General features: G+C 37.1%; 1 protein-coding gene across 1 annotated transcript in view; it reads left to right on the top strand.

The window, feature by feature from the left end:
• The window catches only part of WASHC4 (WASH complex subunit 4), a 45,417-nt gene that overhangs the window by 25,732 nt on the left and 1,816 nt on the right, over positions 1-17,869 (top strand). Inside the window, exons 17-33 of the mRNA XM_044441015.1 lie at positions 1,816-1,962; positions 2,066-2,145; positions 3,097-3,202; positions 4,542-4,658; positions 5,737-5,905; positions 6,154-6,308; positions 6,730-6,804; positions 6,904-7,008; positions 7,986-8,120; positions 8,597-8,705; positions 9,348-9,414; positions 10,090-10,176; positions 12,596-12,743; positions 13,345-13,441; positions 14,752-14,948; positions 15,619-15,718; positions 17,298-17,373. Coding sequence (XP_044296950.1) covers positions 1,816-1,962; positions 2,066-2,145; positions 3,097-3,202; positions 4,542-4,658; positions 5,737-5,905; positions 6,154-6,308; positions 6,730-6,804; positions 6,904-7,008; positions 7,986-8,120; positions 8,597-8,705; positions 9,348-9,414; positions 10,090-10,176; positions 12,596-12,743; positions 13,345-13,441; positions 14,752-14,948; positions 15,619-15,718; positions 17,298-17,365 — 1,962 coding nt within the window. The 3' untranslated portion in view covers positions 17,366-17,373. The remainder of the gene's footprint in view (positions 1-1,815; positions 1,963-2,065; positions 2,146-3,096; positions 3,203-4,541; positions 4,659-5,736; positions 5,906-6,153; positions 6,309-6,729; positions 6,805-6,903; positions 7,009-7,985; positions 8,121-8,596; positions 8,706-9,347; positions 9,415-10,089; positions 10,177-12,595; positions 12,744-13,344; positions 13,442-14,751; positions 14,949-15,618; positions 15,719-17,297; positions 17,374-17,869) is intronic.

Here is a 17,869-nt window from a genome sequence, read left to right as displayed (position 1 = left end):
CTTCTTGCTCGTTGTGGCTTTCTGTTGCCATCAGTTTTGAATATCTCCCTGTGGGAAAAGAGCATCAGGAGTCCTGCCAAAGCCCTCTCTTAAAACAACTTGGAGTTATGACAGCTTGCTGTCAAACCTCTGTGTTCCCATAAAGGAGGATGGCTCACAGCTTCCCACTTTCTGCAGCACATAGAATCTGAGGATAGTGGGACAAAGTGAGAGGACCTGCAGAGGAGACTGGTTGAAAAATACTCATTGAAGTCTCGCTGTGAAGGGGGCGATCTAGTGCCCACCCCATTCTCATGAGCAAAAATCACTTGTGACTGTGGTTTCTCTTGACAGCTTAGCTTTTGACAGCAGCCCAGATAAACCAAAACCAAAACAAAAAATAAAGTCCTTAGCAGCTTTTCTTGGTCAGTCCCCATGAGAGCTGCCTGCTACACTTGGATATTACCCAGACAAGTCATGCCATTTTGGATCTGTGCGGCTGAAGACAGAAAGACAGAATTGTATATATTTGTGGTGTGATTTTTTAAAAAAGAAGTTGATTGTTTTCCACTTGTGCACTTTGAGGGGTCTGTCACTAACTGCAAATGAGAGATCACATTTTGAGATCTCCATAAAAATGTTAAAAGGAACAAAAGGACATGAAACCACATCAAGTTAATGGTGGAAGAGTGGGTCCTGCTTTGTCGTCCCCTGGGATAACTCTGGGGCAACTGAAGGGGAGTGAGGGGCTGAACAACGTACAGTGAGCCTGATTGTTGGTATAATAAAGAACCCATTGGTTATTGTTTGGATAATAACCCAACCCTTTGGCTGGATTGTTTGTATAATTATCAACCCATTATGAATTTTTACCATGGTAGCTTGTCATGTCATATGATCACAGCCTGAATGAAAGAGTCTCAGGCTAATGTCCTCCTCTTCCTCCTCCAGTGAAACTTTGAGAACATCCAAAGCTTTTGGTTCTTTCTCTTTTTCAGTTAACTGCATTTTAGTGTTGTCTCTGATCCAGGACAAACTGGTTAGTCTTAGTTAGCTGCCTTACTGAAACAAGCCAACTTCACACTGTTTTTGAACTCGGCTGAGCATTTTCAGTCTCCCTGAAGATATGTCAGAAGGGAGGGGGAAGCTCACAAACTGGAGGCTTACTCACATAGCACTAAATTAGCATTCCATTTGAATGCAATCAGTAGAAGTCTTAGCAGTCTAAGATATCTATGGACTGCATTCAGGTGAAATAATAAACTATGGTTTATGCTTATCTGAACATGTATGAAATGTCAGACAAGTTCACATACTGATTTCTTTTGTTGTTAACTAATCTAAAATCGAAAAGAAAGACCAAATAAATTAGTCACCTCAACTGTAAAGTGAGATTTTAAAATAATAGTGCATGGATGAATGAGCATCAAAAGAGAATGAATTCAGAAGAGGAAGCATTGAGCTTATTCACTGGGGATTTGTCTCACTCAAGCTGTTTTGAAATTAAAGTGAATCTTTGATCTGGCAGAGTTCCCAGTCATTTGAAAAGGCCTCATAAAGGAAGAGTCTCTGGTCAGCTATGCCCACTAGTCTTTTGAAAGTCACAAGGTCTAAGTGACTTCAGGACAGCAAGAATGTGATGACTACTTAAGCTGCAACGAGGGAGAGGGAGTTAGATTGGAGATCATTTTTTGTAATTTATAGTTAATAAATTGGGTTCGTTGGCATTAAATTGTTCATACCTGAGTTCTGGGGGCAAATAATTCTGGCAGTCTTATAAATGCAATTAATGCAGTCTTATAAATGCAAATTCTTTTTTTTATCTTTTCAATCAAGAAAAGAGTAATTTCTGACAAAAAGTACAGTGAACAGCGCCTTGATGTACTTTCTGCTCTTGTATTGGCTGAGAATACTCTCAATGGCCCTAGCACAAAACAGAGACAACTTGTTATTTCCCTTGCCCTCAGTGTGGGCACACAAATGGTAAGTGCAACAGTGATTTCTGTATACACTCTAGTGGTAACAGTGTGATGCAATATTGAACTGATATTCCTCCATGTCTGTTTTATTTCTTCCTATCTTTCAGAAAACGTTTAAAGATGAAGAGCTCCTTCCTCTTCAAGTAGTTATGAAAAAGTTAGCCTTAATCAGTGAACTTAGGGAACGGTAAGTAAGACTGCAGAAGGATAATGGGAAAACAGGGTAGTTTTGCAATATGGACCACTGAGAGTGTGCTAAAGATGTATTATTATTAGATGTATTATTATTTAACTTTAATGTACCAAATGTAATTTTATGAGCAAGCTGCCCATTAAATAATATGTTTATTATTTTGAAAGGAAATCTCTCATAATACAAAATTGAATCTAAAGTTCTTGCTGGGAAAAGAAATGAAAAACCCCACTTTTTTTCTCTCTCCTTGATTTTTACAGGTTTTTCCCCTGAGCTTTTATATCTCTGCATGGAGCCTTGTTGACTTTTGCAGAATGTTCATTATGTATTATATTTATATCCTGCCTTTGTTCCTTGCGAGGAACTCAAGACAGCTTACCTAATTTTCTTTCTCCTCTCAATCTTATCCTCGCAACAGCAACAACAATCTTGTCCTGCACTTTTAACCTCTTCACCACACTGGTTCTCTCATTCCGTGCCATAATTAGGATTTTGTGATTTGGTATGAAATGTAGCTTTTAGATATGCAGATTTAGTAACTTGAGAATTTTCTATTGTTCGAAAGTCAAATGACTGTTCGACGTCAACTTCGTTGGTGTTACATGCGGTCAAGTCATGTCCTGCTTATGATGACTCCATGAATGGCTGCCCTCTCAAATGTCCTGTTCTTAACAGCCCTTCTCAGCTCTTGTAAGCTGAAGCCTTGGCTTCCTTTATGGAACTGAGTCATATCTGTTTTTTTATTGCCATCTACTTTCCCTAGTATTATTGTCTTCTCCAGTGAGTCTTGCCTTCTCATGATGTGTCCCAAGTTCCACAGCTTCAGTTTTGTCATTTTTGCAACTTCTGGCTTTAATTGATCTAGGATTCACTTATTTGTCTTTCTTTCCAATACCACATAAATTGTGAATGTTTGCTTTTTTACCCTATTAATTTCTTATCTAGTGTCCAAGCACAATGTGACTGCTGCTTCTTGTACTGGCACAGAACTGTATTTCCAATTTATTTGGATGATGTGTACGAAAATGCAGTAGATGCTGCTAGGTTACATGTAAGTAAAAAATAATCTGAAATATTTTTCAGAAACAAGTTCAAGTATGTGAAAGCATAGTTTAATATCATGATTTGTTAATAAACTTTAGTAAGAACAAATCACAGTTCCTAGCATTTTTATATATATAGACCTGTGTCTTCCAAAGTAAAAGCTTGTGAAGGAAAAAGAAAGTGAAGGGAGAGCAGGAAAGGCTGATGCTCATCTGTGACCATCTAAAACAACAGTGACCAGCCTTTTACAGCCTGGGAGCTGAACTCCATGATGGAAAAGCTCTCAGTGTCCCCCATACTCATGGTTGTGGTGGACACAGGAAATATGTGAAAATATTGGGCTGTAAATCCCCCCTCCATTTCATTGTTACCAGTCTACTCAGGAGTAAACAGGAAAGAATCACTCAGTTGTATTTTTGCAAAGCATCCCAAACACTAGCACTTTACACATCTACTCAGAAATATGCACACATTTCTTCTCCTAGTACCATTGCTTCTGTGCCACAGGAAAGAAACATTTATGTACAATCAATGGCTGACTGCACATAAGACTCTTCCTTCCATTGCACATGGGTATTGTCACTTCTAGGTCTCATTATACCTTTGAGCCAGAGATTCCCCATCTCTGACCTTTTTTTTTTAAATGATGATTTAACCAGACCAATGTGTTCAGAGGTCTTTCTTTAAAAGTCTTCCAAGCACAGACTTAGCTCTTGTTTGGACTTAAGCAAATTATAGCCCTAGTGTTTCTAAAATAAGCTGTAATGGACCTGGGGCTTGCACATATGTCCCTTCCATGCCTTTGCAGCTGTGGGAAGGCGCTCAGAGTTTTTCACCTGTTTTAGATTAACTGTTGCTTGCTGTGTTATCCAAACACAGCCAAACTATGGTTGATTGAAGCATGTCAACTTCAGACCATGCATTACAAGGTTGGTTTGCTTCCATTAACCATAATAAAATGTAAGCATGGTCTAATACACTGAACTGAAGCTAATCTAAAATAGAAGCTAAGATTTCTGATCTTGCAGTCACATTGGAGGAAGACTAGAGAGGAGCAGAGCATGCCAGTCCAAGTTTTACTGAGGCTGATCCTTTCTCCTACTTGGTGCCCTTTGGATGTTTTAGACTTTACCTACCAGCCAACATGGATAATGATCAGAAATTCTGAGAATTATAATCTGGAGGATATTGGGTTGGCAAAGGCTGAACCTTGGTTTGGTATTAATCTGAATATAGTCTAGTGATTCATTACTGTTCAGCATGCTCAGGATCTCATGTTGGCTTTAGATATCTGTTAGCCTATACTGTTGCTTGGATTCTTGGTTAATTTGAAACCTCATTTACAGTACATGTTTAGTGCTTTGCGGGATTGCGTACCAGCTATGATGCACTCAAGGCACTTGGAATCCCATGAGATTCTTCTGGAAAGCTATGACAAAGAAATCATGGATGTTTTAAATAAGGTAATCATGAAAGTATTGTATTTTATTTATATAAAAGCTGTTAGGAATATCTATCAAAATCTGCTATTGAGGATTTTTGTGAGCAGGCATATACATCAGGCTGGTAGCCATTGCTGTAAATAAAAAAACAGTGATTCTTATTATGTAGATTTTAGGGAGAAAAACATACAAAATATTACAGATTACTACTAGTAAATCCTAGTATTACTAGGATTAAATATTGGGATGAAATTACTAATATTAAATACACAGGCTCTTACTAGATGTGATCAATTGTATTTCTCATTGGGCTTATGCAGTGGGAAAGAAATGCAGCTTAGTATTGATCAGAAGGCCAATCAAGTCCATGCAGAATTGTAGGAGAAAGAGGAGTAGGGATTGATAGGAACTGAATGAATCATGTGAATTGCATATCTACTGTTATCTAAAGTCTCAAGTTTCATGGCAGTAGCATTGTGACAGCTGGTTACTGATTCCTAAATTATGAATTATAGAGCAGTTTCCCAAATGTAGTACTTTTAGTTTTACATGTAAATTTCTACTACCATAAAAATCACAATTACATACAAATACATTTGTCACTCCAAATTCATACCTCTCTGCTTTCTTCTTATTTTTCTGAGTTATTTTAAAGAAATGGGAATTTCTTTATATAGTCTTATGCACATGTAAGACTTATAATATAAACTGCATATTATAATATATTATTCCTGGTTTTCTCCTTATGGTTTGACAGAATTTAATTTTTAGACAGTGATACCATAGAAAATTAACATGCATAATATACTTTTCCCATTTTAAACAGTATACAAATATTTGGTCAACAGATAGACTCTTGGGACAACAGCGTAAAATTTTACCTTAAGTAATATGTACAGCATTTATAATAGCTCACACATTCATCCTGTTTATGAATAAAAGTTATCTAACAGTCCCACATCAGAGAAAGAAAGCAAGTTGGCGTCCATTTCACCTTTTGTAAGATAACATAATTTCTACATAGAAACAAGTCTCCTTTGAAAAAGGATGTGTCCGACTCTATGAAAATAGTGTTTGTTATGACTTTTGTTTTGAGCAGCACCTTCTGGACAAATTATGCAAAGAAATAGAAAAGGATCTGCGGCTCTCTGTGCATACACACTTAAAATTAGATGACAGAAATCCATTCAAAGTTGGAATGAAGGATCTTGCCCACTTCTTTTCTTTGAACCCGATTCGCTTTTTTAATCGTTTCATAGATATCAAAGGTAGGCTGTACTTAACTGTTATATCAACATACTTTTTCTGTAAATTCAGAAACTGTAAGATCCATTCCTGTTTCTGTTACCATTTTTTGGGGGGTGGTCCATTCTCAGTCTGTCTGGTTTAACTCCAGATTACAAAGCATTTCGAAGATTACTAAATTCTAGATGGCCTGTGTTATTTGTAGATAGACTTGTTCTGTTCCCTGTTCTCCAATTATTTATAGTGAAATCAGTTTTTTTTCTTTTTACAGCCCATGTGACACATTACCTGGATAAGACTTTCTACAATCTCACCACAGTAGCTCTACATGATTGGGCCACATACAGTGAAATGAGAAATTTAGCAACTCAGCGCTATGGCTTAACTATGACAGAAGCACATCTTCCTAGTCAGACTTTAGAACAGGTACATCATGTTTATGCTGGTTTTCAAATTGGATCTTTCTGTATTTTAAAAAATGTTTTCAAAATATTATGACTTTCCCTGGAGTTCAGTACATCAGAACTCCTACACTGTAGTTCTGTAGATGTCTACTGAAAAATGTAAACTTCATCCAACTAATTTGGGATGCCACAGATTCTTTACCCTGTTCGAAGGAAACATGATAGCAGCAACTGTGCTAACACTAAGCAAGTCTCATTAATGTCTGGATGGGAGAACTATATCGGAACTCCATGTGCTCTGTCTGGAGTTCCATCAGGAAAGAAAGCAATAAAAGATGCCCTCCATTTGTATTGTCTTTATATTGTTGTAAAAGTTTCAAACTATATTAATTGGATTATTTCTAGATGTGGTGGTGGTTAATTGTCTGACGTTGTTGTTGCAGGGTCTTGATGTTCTGGAAATCATGAGGAATATTCATGTATTTGTATCCCGATACCTCTACAATCTCAATAATCAGGTGAGGCTGGGAAGTGGGGGAATATGCACCTGAAATATTCCCATTACTGGCTGAGTTCCATTCTGTAGATATAATGATACAGCAATTGTTTCATTGTAGATCTTCATTGAGAGAATCAGCAATAATAAGCATTTGAACACCATAAATATCCGGCACATTGCTAATTCAATTCGAACACATGGCACAGGAATAATGAACACAACAGTAAGTATTACTCAATGTTTTGTAGAACAATATCTGAGTTCTAGCATTTATTTACTTTATTTAAACTGTACTGTGAAAAATATAGAAGAAGCTATCAGAGGAAAGTGTCTTAATCATAAGACCAAAGATACACATTGTGTGCATTCGCATGTCACACCAACCTACCTTGGCAGTAAACCATGGAGGGCTTGCTGCCCTCCCTCTGCTATCTTTCATCCCATCTAGCAGCACCAAATAATCTCCTGACCATGATCGTGAGCCATTTTTGACTCACCATCGACATGTTTCTGCTTATTCTTTTTTCTACAGAAGTGCGGAGAAGCCAGCTTGACAACACACTTTGTCTTCAGTAGGACAATTACATTATAAGCAAATTGGTTCATTTTAAGTTGGGTGGTGCTACATGTTGGGGCTAACTGATACAAGGGTTCAAGTTATGGTGGACCCTCCATTAATTAATTAATTAATTTTTGGGTTTATATCCTGCCTTTTTTCCTACAAAGCACTCAAGGCAGCTTATGTCATTCTCCTCTTCCATCTTATCCCCACAACAACAACCTTGTGAGGTAGGTTGGGTTGAGAGTCTGTGACTGGCCCAAAGTCACCCAGTTGGCTCCATGGCTGAGTGGGGACTCAAACCCAGATCGTCTGAGTCCCAGTCCCACACTCTTAACCACTACACCACACTGGCTCTCATTGCATCAGGAAGGACTTGGAAGGACATCCATCCATGTCATGTAATTCTTGTTCTTAGACAAGAACAAGACCTTACCATGTCTAAGCAGTGGTCATATCAGAACACTAATGTATGAATTTGCTTTTAATAGTATGCTGTAGGAACATTTCAGCATTGTTGGACAGAATATATATGTGTGTGTGTATATATATATATGCAAGTCTCTATGCAAATAGGAAGCATGAAAATACTATTACTTCTTCAGTAGTGACGTTTATTGTATTTTAATACTTTTCTTCAGGTAAATTTCACATACCAGTTTTTGAGAAAGAAATTTTATATCTTTAGCCAGTTCATGTATGATGAACACATCAAATCCAGGCTGATCAAAGATATCCGATTCTTTAGGGAAGTTAAAGATCAAAATGATCACAAGGTATGTTGTATGTAAAACTTAAATAGATTTAGCCTTTTCTTTCCTTATAATCCTGATTAGCTTGATTCTGGCTTGAGAACTCTAGCCTGTCCAGCTGTTGGAGAGCTGGGATGCTCACACCTCTTCCGTTAAATCTTATTCTAGGAATAATTAAATCTATTTCTATTTTAATTATTCTAAGCTTACATTACAAAAGGCCTTATCAGTTCTGACTGCATTATTAGGAAAATGGGATTATACTTGGGAAGTATATAGGGGAAATAAAACCCCTATTAACTGGGGCTGTTAGTATGTTCAGAATGCAGGAGTTTATCAAAACTGTATTAACAAGATGGCACTTCAAAAAGTATTTCAAACATAGCATTCAGATGCCATTATAGGTGTTTGGACTATGTTTGCATTTAAAATTTCTTCTCAAAATATAAGTTGGTTATATTGTTTCTTCTTTTTTCTTAATGTATATCAAAATAATCTAGTATCCCTTTGAGAGAGCAGAGAAATTCAACAGGGGGATCAGAAAACTTGGAATTACACCTGATGGACAAAGTTACCTTGACCAATTCAGGCAACTAATAAGCCAGATAGGTATGAAAGTAGATGCTATATAGTATATTACTGTATTGAAACATATTATAATCATGTATAATTTATATCATGTAATGCTGTTTTGAGACTAAAATTGAAAGAACTGTTTTAGATGTTGGGCATGCCTACTGATTTTATTTACTTTTTTGGATGTCATATCAAGACTACTTTGGGAAGTCCTTCAAAAGTGGTTTGCCATGTGGGACAGTTTGGTGGTTGTTTAAGAAACATAAGATGGCTTGGGTAAAAGGGAGTTGTTCTATTCTATAAAGGAAGCCACAACGTTGAGATTACATGAGCTAAGCAGGACTGTGAAGGACAGGCCATTAATTCATACATTCACAATTCGTTTATTTAATTGCTATACTGCCCAACAGCCAAGGCTGGGTGGTTCAGAAGAGGATATTTTAAAACAATGTAAGATATACCAATTAAAACATATTAAAACCATAAGCTATAGATGATAGCATGTAACAAAAATGATACTTAGAAATTATATAGTATAATTAATTCAATTAAATAGTTGGAAGAAATTCAGCTTTATTAGATGTGCCCAGCAGGTTTTATTTGTCTAAATACCAGTCACTTTTCTAATATTGCTTTGATGCATACATTTCTTATTTACTGTATTTATTTTTAAAGGAAATGCTATGGGCTATGTACGGATGATAAGGTCTGGTGGACTTCACTGCTGCAGCAGTGCAATTAGGTACGCTCAAGATATACCTCAGCTTGCCTGTTGAGGTTACTGTATAGTCTTTGTAGTCTCTTTTACTTTTATTTTTTTCCTTGCAGTGTGCTTTACTATTATAGCAGGACTTGTACTGGATGGCACAAAGTACAGTAGGAACACAGAAACAGAGTTTTCCTTGTCTTGCTATCTTTATAATCAACTTGGCATTTGAGTTGGTTTGAAATCTGCTTTGTTCTTTATACATCACTTCTGGAAGAAAGTTACAGATTCAGTATGAAATTCAGCAGGTTAAAAATCTAGGGTATAATTGCTGGTTCTGCAGAAATAAAATAATTCTACTGCTTATTGCCATCTTACATATTTTTTACAAAACTGTCTTTCTGCAGTTGGGTAATTTCAATGACTTTCATCCCCTGTTTTATGCTTTTTTCTGCCACTCCTGCATTATTGTTGCAGCTGGTTGATTTAAGCTAGGCTAAAAAGCTATTTTAAGGTATTTGTATGCTGGCTCAAGCAAACTGAAGCTAGCCTAAGAATGTGGGAGTTGGGAATTAGACCTCTGGTAGACATGTAAAATGTTAGAATGTGTGTGATAAAACATGAGAGAAATAAAACTATTTAAGAAATGCAGAGATAAGTTCTTGTATGCATGCCATGATGTACAATTATGAATGAACCTAATATTTCTAGGTTTGTTCCTGATCTTGAAGATATTGTTAATTTTGAAGAACTTGTCAAAGAGGAAGGTCTCCCAGAAGAAACACAAAAAGCAGCCAGGTAACATACCTTGTGTCAAGTTAAAAAAAATCTTCTGGAACTGTATTTTAAAACCTGTCAAAACAAAACTGTGGTTCTGTTGATAGATTTTCATGCCAATATTTTGTGGGAACCAGTTTGGAAGCCACAGCAGGGGAAGGAGTTACCTTCATGTCCTGCTCGTTGGTTTCCCAGGAGCATCTGGTGGGTTGCTTTGGGAAGCTGGGCCAGAGAAAATGTTAGTATGATGCGGCAGGGCAATTTACTTACTCTGATTTTGTAATTTGTTTTTGTTTTTTAATTGTCAAAATCTTTTGAAGAATTAACTTGAGGCCAAACTACACATGGTGTAGAAGATCTGTTGCCCTGTTTTGCATGATCACTGTAGGCTGAACAACCTGCACATGCTGGGTGTGAGTTGCATAATCCCCCCACCCCACCCCATGCTGTTTGAACAGCATGTCATGGCTTATTTGAGGGATAAACTACTCTCAGATTACTCCTGGGCTGCTGTTGTGTTCTTACCTCTCATCAAGCCATGCTACCCAAGTGCAAGCTGTAATGGATGCAGCTGATTGCACGAATTGCCTAGCACTGTGACTTGTTTAGCCTACAATGATTGTGCAAACTGGTCAGACTCTCCTGATTTTTTTAATTTGAATTTTAAAATGATCTCTGCAATTTGTACCGGTAGTTGGAGAAGTTAGCCCTTTTTCCTAACTTCTTTATTGTCCTAAAGAACCATGCCTAAGCTTTTAGCTGGGTGGGTGGGTGGGGGATTCAGGCAACACCCAGTCTGCTTTAAAAGTAGAATTTTTAAAAAATCACTAATCTTCTGTACCATTTGTAGTTTGGCCTTGCTGTACAAACACTTAACCAGTGGCAATCTTTACACATTGCTTACTGAAATCAACCTTGAGTGGACTAAAATTTGTGTCATATACTTAAAATTTGACTTAAGGTGACGAGAAAGATACAACTGAGAACACTACCTTCTGTTAACTTAGCAAAATAAAGAAAGGCTTGTTGAGGATGCTGCCAATGTAACATTTCTTTAGTTAATGGAAAGTAGAACACTGACTTTAAAATCTGCAAATGTGGTTGTGATGATGAGAGAGAACATTTTTGTTAAAATTCTTTAACAAAACATTATGAGTGTCTTATCACTTAGAAAATAAAAATTAGCCATAGTTAGACGCATTCACAAATCTTAAATTACTGATTTAATTTCTTATTTCATTATTAGTTTCATGACTGAATTTATTTAGTGTTGTTATATGCTGACTCTCCTTCTGGAGAGTAGAGGTTACAATAAACATTCTTATTCTTGCATTGCTGTTCACTTGACACCACATTCTGCTGAGAGTTTGTTCACATGTAAGAGGCAATCTGAGTGCTTAGAATCAAAGAACTGGAGGGATCTATTTTGGTCATTAAGTTCAACCCTCGCTTCGGGCAGGAATCTAGGTCAAAGCATCGCTGACAGGTAGCTGTCAAGTCTTTCCTGAATACCTCCAGCAGCTAGAACCCACCATTTCCCTGGCAGCTGGTTCCATTAGCTGACTGCTGGGAAGTTTATTCTGACATTCAACTGGAACCTGTCTTCCTGTAACTTAAGCCTGAGGTTTTCCGTTCTAAAGTCCTAGCTAATAGAGAGTAGATTGCAGACTCTCTTGTGTGACATCCGTTTAGGTACTTGGAAAGTGCTGTTCAGTCTTCTTGTCTCAGAAGCAAACATACCCTATGCCTTCAATCTTTCCTTGTAGGACTAAGTTTTTAGTCCTCTAGACTGCCTACCTCTGAACTGATTCCAATTTATCTGAAAGGTTGTTAAAGTGTGATGTCGAGAACAGGTCTCACTAGCACTGAATAAACTAGAACTGTTATTTTACATGATTTACAAACCAGGCTTTTACTGATGCAACCTAAAATTGCATTTTCTTCTTTTTTGCAGCCACATCACACTGCTGACTCTTACTCAGCTTGTGATCAACTACAACTCAGAGATTTTTTTCATACATTCTATTTTTGAGCAAATTATCCCCCATCTTATACATTTGATTTCTCTTTCCTAAAACATTTCTTTCTTCAAAGGAATTTACTGCAGATTCAAGGGCTAAAAAACTGAACAACTTTGAATCTTTCTTATGGAGCTAAAAGAATATTTGTGTCATATACTTAAAATTTATGTATAAATTTTCTCTTAAATGTATAAATAAAGTTATTAGAAGAAATTAATCTTCTCTTAAGATTAATAAGGTCTTAAGAGAAAGCAAACTGTCTTAAAGTAGTTAAGGCAGATTCAACTATTTCTGGCATAAAGTCGCTCTAGTCTAGATCATCATGGAACACGTACTTAGCCTTTGCATAAAATTGTCTATAGCCCTAGTATAATCAGACTGTTTTCCCTTTAGAACTCAGGTATATCTTTGCTTTACAGGCAACTGGATTCTGTACTTGGTGATCTTACACGCAACTCTGCAGAAGGCACAGAGTACTTCAAAATGCTTGTGGATGTGTTTGCTCCTGAATTTCGCAGTCCAAAGAACATGCATCTGCGCAACTTTTATATAATTGTACCCCCACTGGTTAGATTTTCCTTATTTGGCTAATTAAATGATAAAAATGATCACATTGTGGAATGTGTTTGCATTGAAATGGCTTGAATGTTAAAATAGTATGCACAAAGTTTTTAAAGTCTCCTTCAGAATTGTCTAGCTTGTGTGTTGGAACTATATACAAATGTTGTGCCTACAACACTAACACTAATATGTGGAGGACAAATTCCTTGGTGAAAGTATATTTTAATATGTAAAAGCTCCTGGGTTTTGCTCCTGGCATCAAAGGTTTCAGATAGCGGTTCTGTGAAAAACCTGTGCCTGAGGCCTTAGAAACTGGCAGACCCCAAGTATCTGACTAGATTACCTAACTCTGATATTTAGACAGATAATATCCTTGTAAAACAGATATATTTAAAACTGTACTCCTGCCTCGGTTGTATAATTCTTCAAATGTAAAGAAGCTAGAGAGATAAAAGACAAACATAGCAGATGTGTTCAAAACTAATACATACAAGTTGCATGTGTGCTACCTTGCTACCTTTTTGTTGGACTATATCATTTAATTTTAACCATTTTTGTGAAGTTTATTTATTTGGAAACTCTACTGCTTTTTCTCTTTTTTGTTTAGGCTCTCAACTTTATAGAACATTCAATTGGTTGCAAGGAGAAACTGAATAAAAAGAATAAAGCTGGTGCAGCTTTCACTGACGATGGCTTTGCCATGGGTGAGTTCAGTGTTCAACCTTTGTACACTGATGTTTTCCCTATAGAATCACTTATTTAAAAGATCTATGGAGAGAATGTTGTTTAGAAAAGCTTATAGACTTGCCTTCCTCAACCTGGTGCCTTCCAGATGTTTCGAATGTCACACCCATCCAGTATGACCAGTGGTCAAGGAGTTTATATTCCAAAACCTCTGGAGAGAAGCAGGTTGGGGAAGACATGTATGGATTAACAGGTTTCATATACTATTTTCATTTGTGGTATTATATGGAAGGGACTGTAGCTCAGTGGTTGAGCAGGTGTTTTGCACATAAAAGGTCCTGTATTATTCTCTGACATTCCAAGTTAAAAGATTGTGAAACAAGTCACTGTCCATCTGAGGAGACAATACTGTTCTGCATGGTCCGATATGAATTTCATTTCATTTCATTTTTATACTTACCTGACAGCTGAAGCTCTTGGGGCCATTAACAAAAATAAAAAGCATAATCAAGAAAGGAAAAAAGAATTAACATAAGACAATAAAACCACAGCAATCTTCATATGTGATAATATATCTAGTTGTCTACTGAGTGTATACATTTGGCACTTGACTGGTTGCTCTGTGTGTGTGTGTTACTGGAAAGTTTCAGCATTAACTAGTGTGTTAGTGAAAATAATTTTCTTGGAGAATTGAATTAAGGAATACTGACAGATGTGCACCCAATGACAGAACTGTAGTCTTGAATGGATTTTGACAACTTGTCATTGGCTTCCTTGCTATTGTTGTTGTTGTTAGTCGCAAGGTCGTGTCCAACCCATCGCAACCCCGTGGACAACATTCCTCCAGGCCTTCCTGTCCTCCTCCATCCCCCGGAGTCCACCTAAGCTCACGCCGACTGCTTCAGTGACTCCATCCAGCCACCTCATTCTCTGTTGTCCTCTTCTTATTTTGCCATCTATTGTTCCCAGCATTAGGCTCTTCTCCAGTGAGTCCTTCCTTCTCATTAGGTGGCCAAAGTATTTGAGTTTCATCTTCGGTATATTATTCTTTAAAAATTTCACAACTTCTTTCCCTCTTGAACACAGATGGAAAATTTGTCACCTGTTTGTGGACAGAGATCCAAATCTATTTTAAACTGTAAATACTGACTTCTGATATAGATCAGAGAAAACAGAAATGCAAAGAACAGTCACATCTTTATAGAGTTGCAGTTTTGACTTCTTTTAGTTTAAATATATGACAAGGGAAGCTGATTATGATACTAGTGATAAAAAGCTTACTTTTTCATTACTTACTTTGGGGAGGTGTGTACTTGTCTAAACCCTGCAGGTGTGGCTTACATTCTAAAGCTTTTAGACCAGTACCAAGAATTTGACTCCCTGCACTGGTTCCAGTCAGTACGAGAGAAGTATTTGAGAGAGATCAGAGCATTAACAAAGCAACAGAACGTCCAGTCAGCTAGTCAAGATGAAAAGCTACTACAGACTATGAACCTTACTCACAAGCGACTGGATGTTTGTTTGCAGGTATTTACTGTCACTTGTATGATTACTTACTTAGAGTTATGGCTACTGAAGCATCAAGTAAGCTTGTGGCATATTGAAAGTTAAATTTGTTAGATTAAATGTTAACATCTTATTCAGTGGAGAAGATAAGATCAAGCTACAACTTGCTGTTAAGATCATAATGTTTAAGTATTTTTTAAAAACTGCTCTCAAATTTCTGCTAGAGGACAATGTCTGTGTATTACTCAGATAATCAGAGTGTTAGACATACTAGTTCCATGAAAAGCAAAATAAACGGCCAGTTCATGCAGTCAAATTATGAAAATACTATATATAGAATTGGGAGGGAGGCAATCAGGATACATTGTATTTCTTTATGTATGTATTTAATACAACTATAGACTGTTCTGTTAATGAACTAAAGCTACTTTATGGTGTAAACTTGGCTTGCAATCTTGCAAGTGGAAAAAATACACTGATTGGTTGTGACCTCATTTTGAAAGGTGGTCTACTTTTCCCTATATTAGATTTTTAAGGATTGACCTGTGCTAATTTAGATGTAAATTATACAGAATTACATTATTAGTAGTTTCTGGTATAATTAAACTTTAAGAAATGTATAGATATTTTGAGGACTTCAATTCTGTGACATGCTAACATTCGCAGAGGGGTTTTCTTTAATTTTTCATAGGAGTTTGAACTACTTTGTTTCTCGCTAAGCAGTGCAAGGATCTTTTTTAGAGCAGATAAAACGGCAGCAGAAGAAAATCAAGATAAAAAAGACAGAGAAGGTTAGTGAACAGTGTTAAAGTCTCAGGGAAAGTAATGGCATTCAGTGCAAATCATTTTCTGTTGCTATGTACTTTATAAGCCTAAAGGATAGTAGAATGATGAAAGAGTAATGGAATATCCAGTAGTGCTGCTGCTTTCAGAAGAGCAATGAGCAAGAATCCTGTAAGATTCTGCATTATGGGGGAGTCAGTTAATTGGCTGTGGACATTGTTCTAAACTCTTCCTGCTTAGGATGTTAAATTGAAGCCAAACTTCATCTGCCTTTGTCCCAAATGGACAAGAAATAATGAGGTTTTCCATTACCAAGCAATTCTGATGTGGTCTTCAGTACTCTGGGATGCCATTTTAAATGATATCCTTAGTTACATACACACTGAAAATGATTGCTTGATGCATTCATGTGCTCCCTTTCTGCCAAGATACACACAAGGTGTAGCTTACAGTTTTAAAATACTAAAGCGAATGAAATTACAAACTATACTTGAGACCTCTCAGGCTGATTGGCACTGGGTTTTTACTCTCTCATAGGACACACAGGTCTTAGATAGCCCCAAGTAAAGAAAGAGAGTAAGTTTGCACATCCGTAAAGACCACGTTGACAATAAGCCATGGTAGGCTGATTGTTTTTGAACAACCCCTGATATGCCTGACAGATGATAGGTCTTACTGTGGATTGTTCATTCCCTCCTTTCCCCTTCATGAATTATTCGAGGAGACTTCACTTTCCTGTTGCTCCCCCATTGATGTGATTGCAAGCTCCTCCTTTTTTCAGATATCACAAACCCAGCTTGACAGCCAGTGTTAACATTCTCATCATAGCTACAGGCAGTCCCTCCAAAGTTCCCAAGAGGCATAAGGGATGAGTTGTCATTGGCTGGCAAACATTAACCACACAAACAAAAACAAAAAGAATTGTGCACACAATGGGCATAAAGTGTTGCTCTCAAACAAGCCACCCTGGTTCACACAACAATGGGTTCTCATGTTCTGAGAACCAAATAAAAGAGATTGTCTGTAGGATCTTCTATTCTAACACTCAGGGTTTACCTAAATGCTGTCGATGTCACAGAATGTAAAAGTATTAAGTGGACCATGTCTTGATGGTCTATATTGGTACACATATAAGCTTTTCATCTTAGCTATTATGTAGCAATGATCCAAATTTGGATGCTTTAAGTATAGCATATTTATTAAAAATCCATTTTTAAGGGCCCTTACTATGCTATGCCAGGCCTCTCCCTGTCAGCTTCACAAAACTGCCACTTTGGAGGTGTGATGGAAAAAATCCTGTCAGCTGTGGGAGGGAATTGCTCTTGTATTAATAATGTAATGTGGAAGTAAAGTGGCAGTTTTCTTTCCATTTCTTGCAATGTCAGTGGGGGGACATCCTAAATAGATGGGGGGAAAGCCATTTATATCAGTTATGTCAGCTGCTCTTACTCACATTGAGCTCATCTAGATGCTAAAATGTAAATATTGTTTGGCTGCATGTTTTGTGTGCCTCTCTGTGTGTGTGAAGTAAGTTTTGATAAAGAGAATACACTGTTGCTGTGAGGTTCAACCCCTTTTCTCTCATAGATGAAACTGTAAAAACAAACAATGGAGATATGTCCAGCTCTACTTCTGCTGATCCTCTTGTGAAATGAGAGCTGTGGTATGCCTTTGTTTTTGTATAATGTGGTAGTACAGCCCAAGTTTATCATAGTAGAATGTCATCGTTAGAAATGCTATTAATTTGCAGTTAGGATTTAAAGTTCTACAATAGCAAGAGTAATTGGCTGAATTTCTAGCTTGATGACATTGTCTTCCTTACCTTTCAATGGATTCATGCTGGTGATCAGCATAATAAAACTAAAAATGATCCCTGAACTGAAAAGCGTGTATTTTGCACCCAATTTCAACTCCCAGGTTGCTTAAATTACCTTCAGTATTAGCATTATGATGATGTTGAGCACTGTGATATAAGTCCTTTTACTAGATAATCTCTGATGGGATAGTTTGAGAAGGAAGATGCCCCAGCTGGGAGGGAAGGACAGTGGTGCTGAACAGGAAGAAAACCGGGGGATATTTGCACATTCATTCTAAGTGGCTTTCAGGGGAAACTTCTACCTACCAAAAATGTTTTTCTCAACCAAAAATGTAAACTAAAA

The sequence above is a fragment of the Varanus komodoensis genome, unplaced genomic scaffold, assembly GCF_004798865.1.
Source record: "Varanus komodoensis strain SLA01 unplaced genomic scaffold, ASM479886v1 scaffold39, whole genome shotgun sequence".
Taxonomy (NCBI): domain Eukaryota; kingdom Metazoa; phylum Chordata; class Lepidosauria; order Squamata; family Varanidae; genus Varanus; species Varanus komodoensis.
The sequence above is the reverse complement of the archived record's forward strand: the minus strand, read 5'-3'. Positions and strand labels throughout refer to the sequence as shown.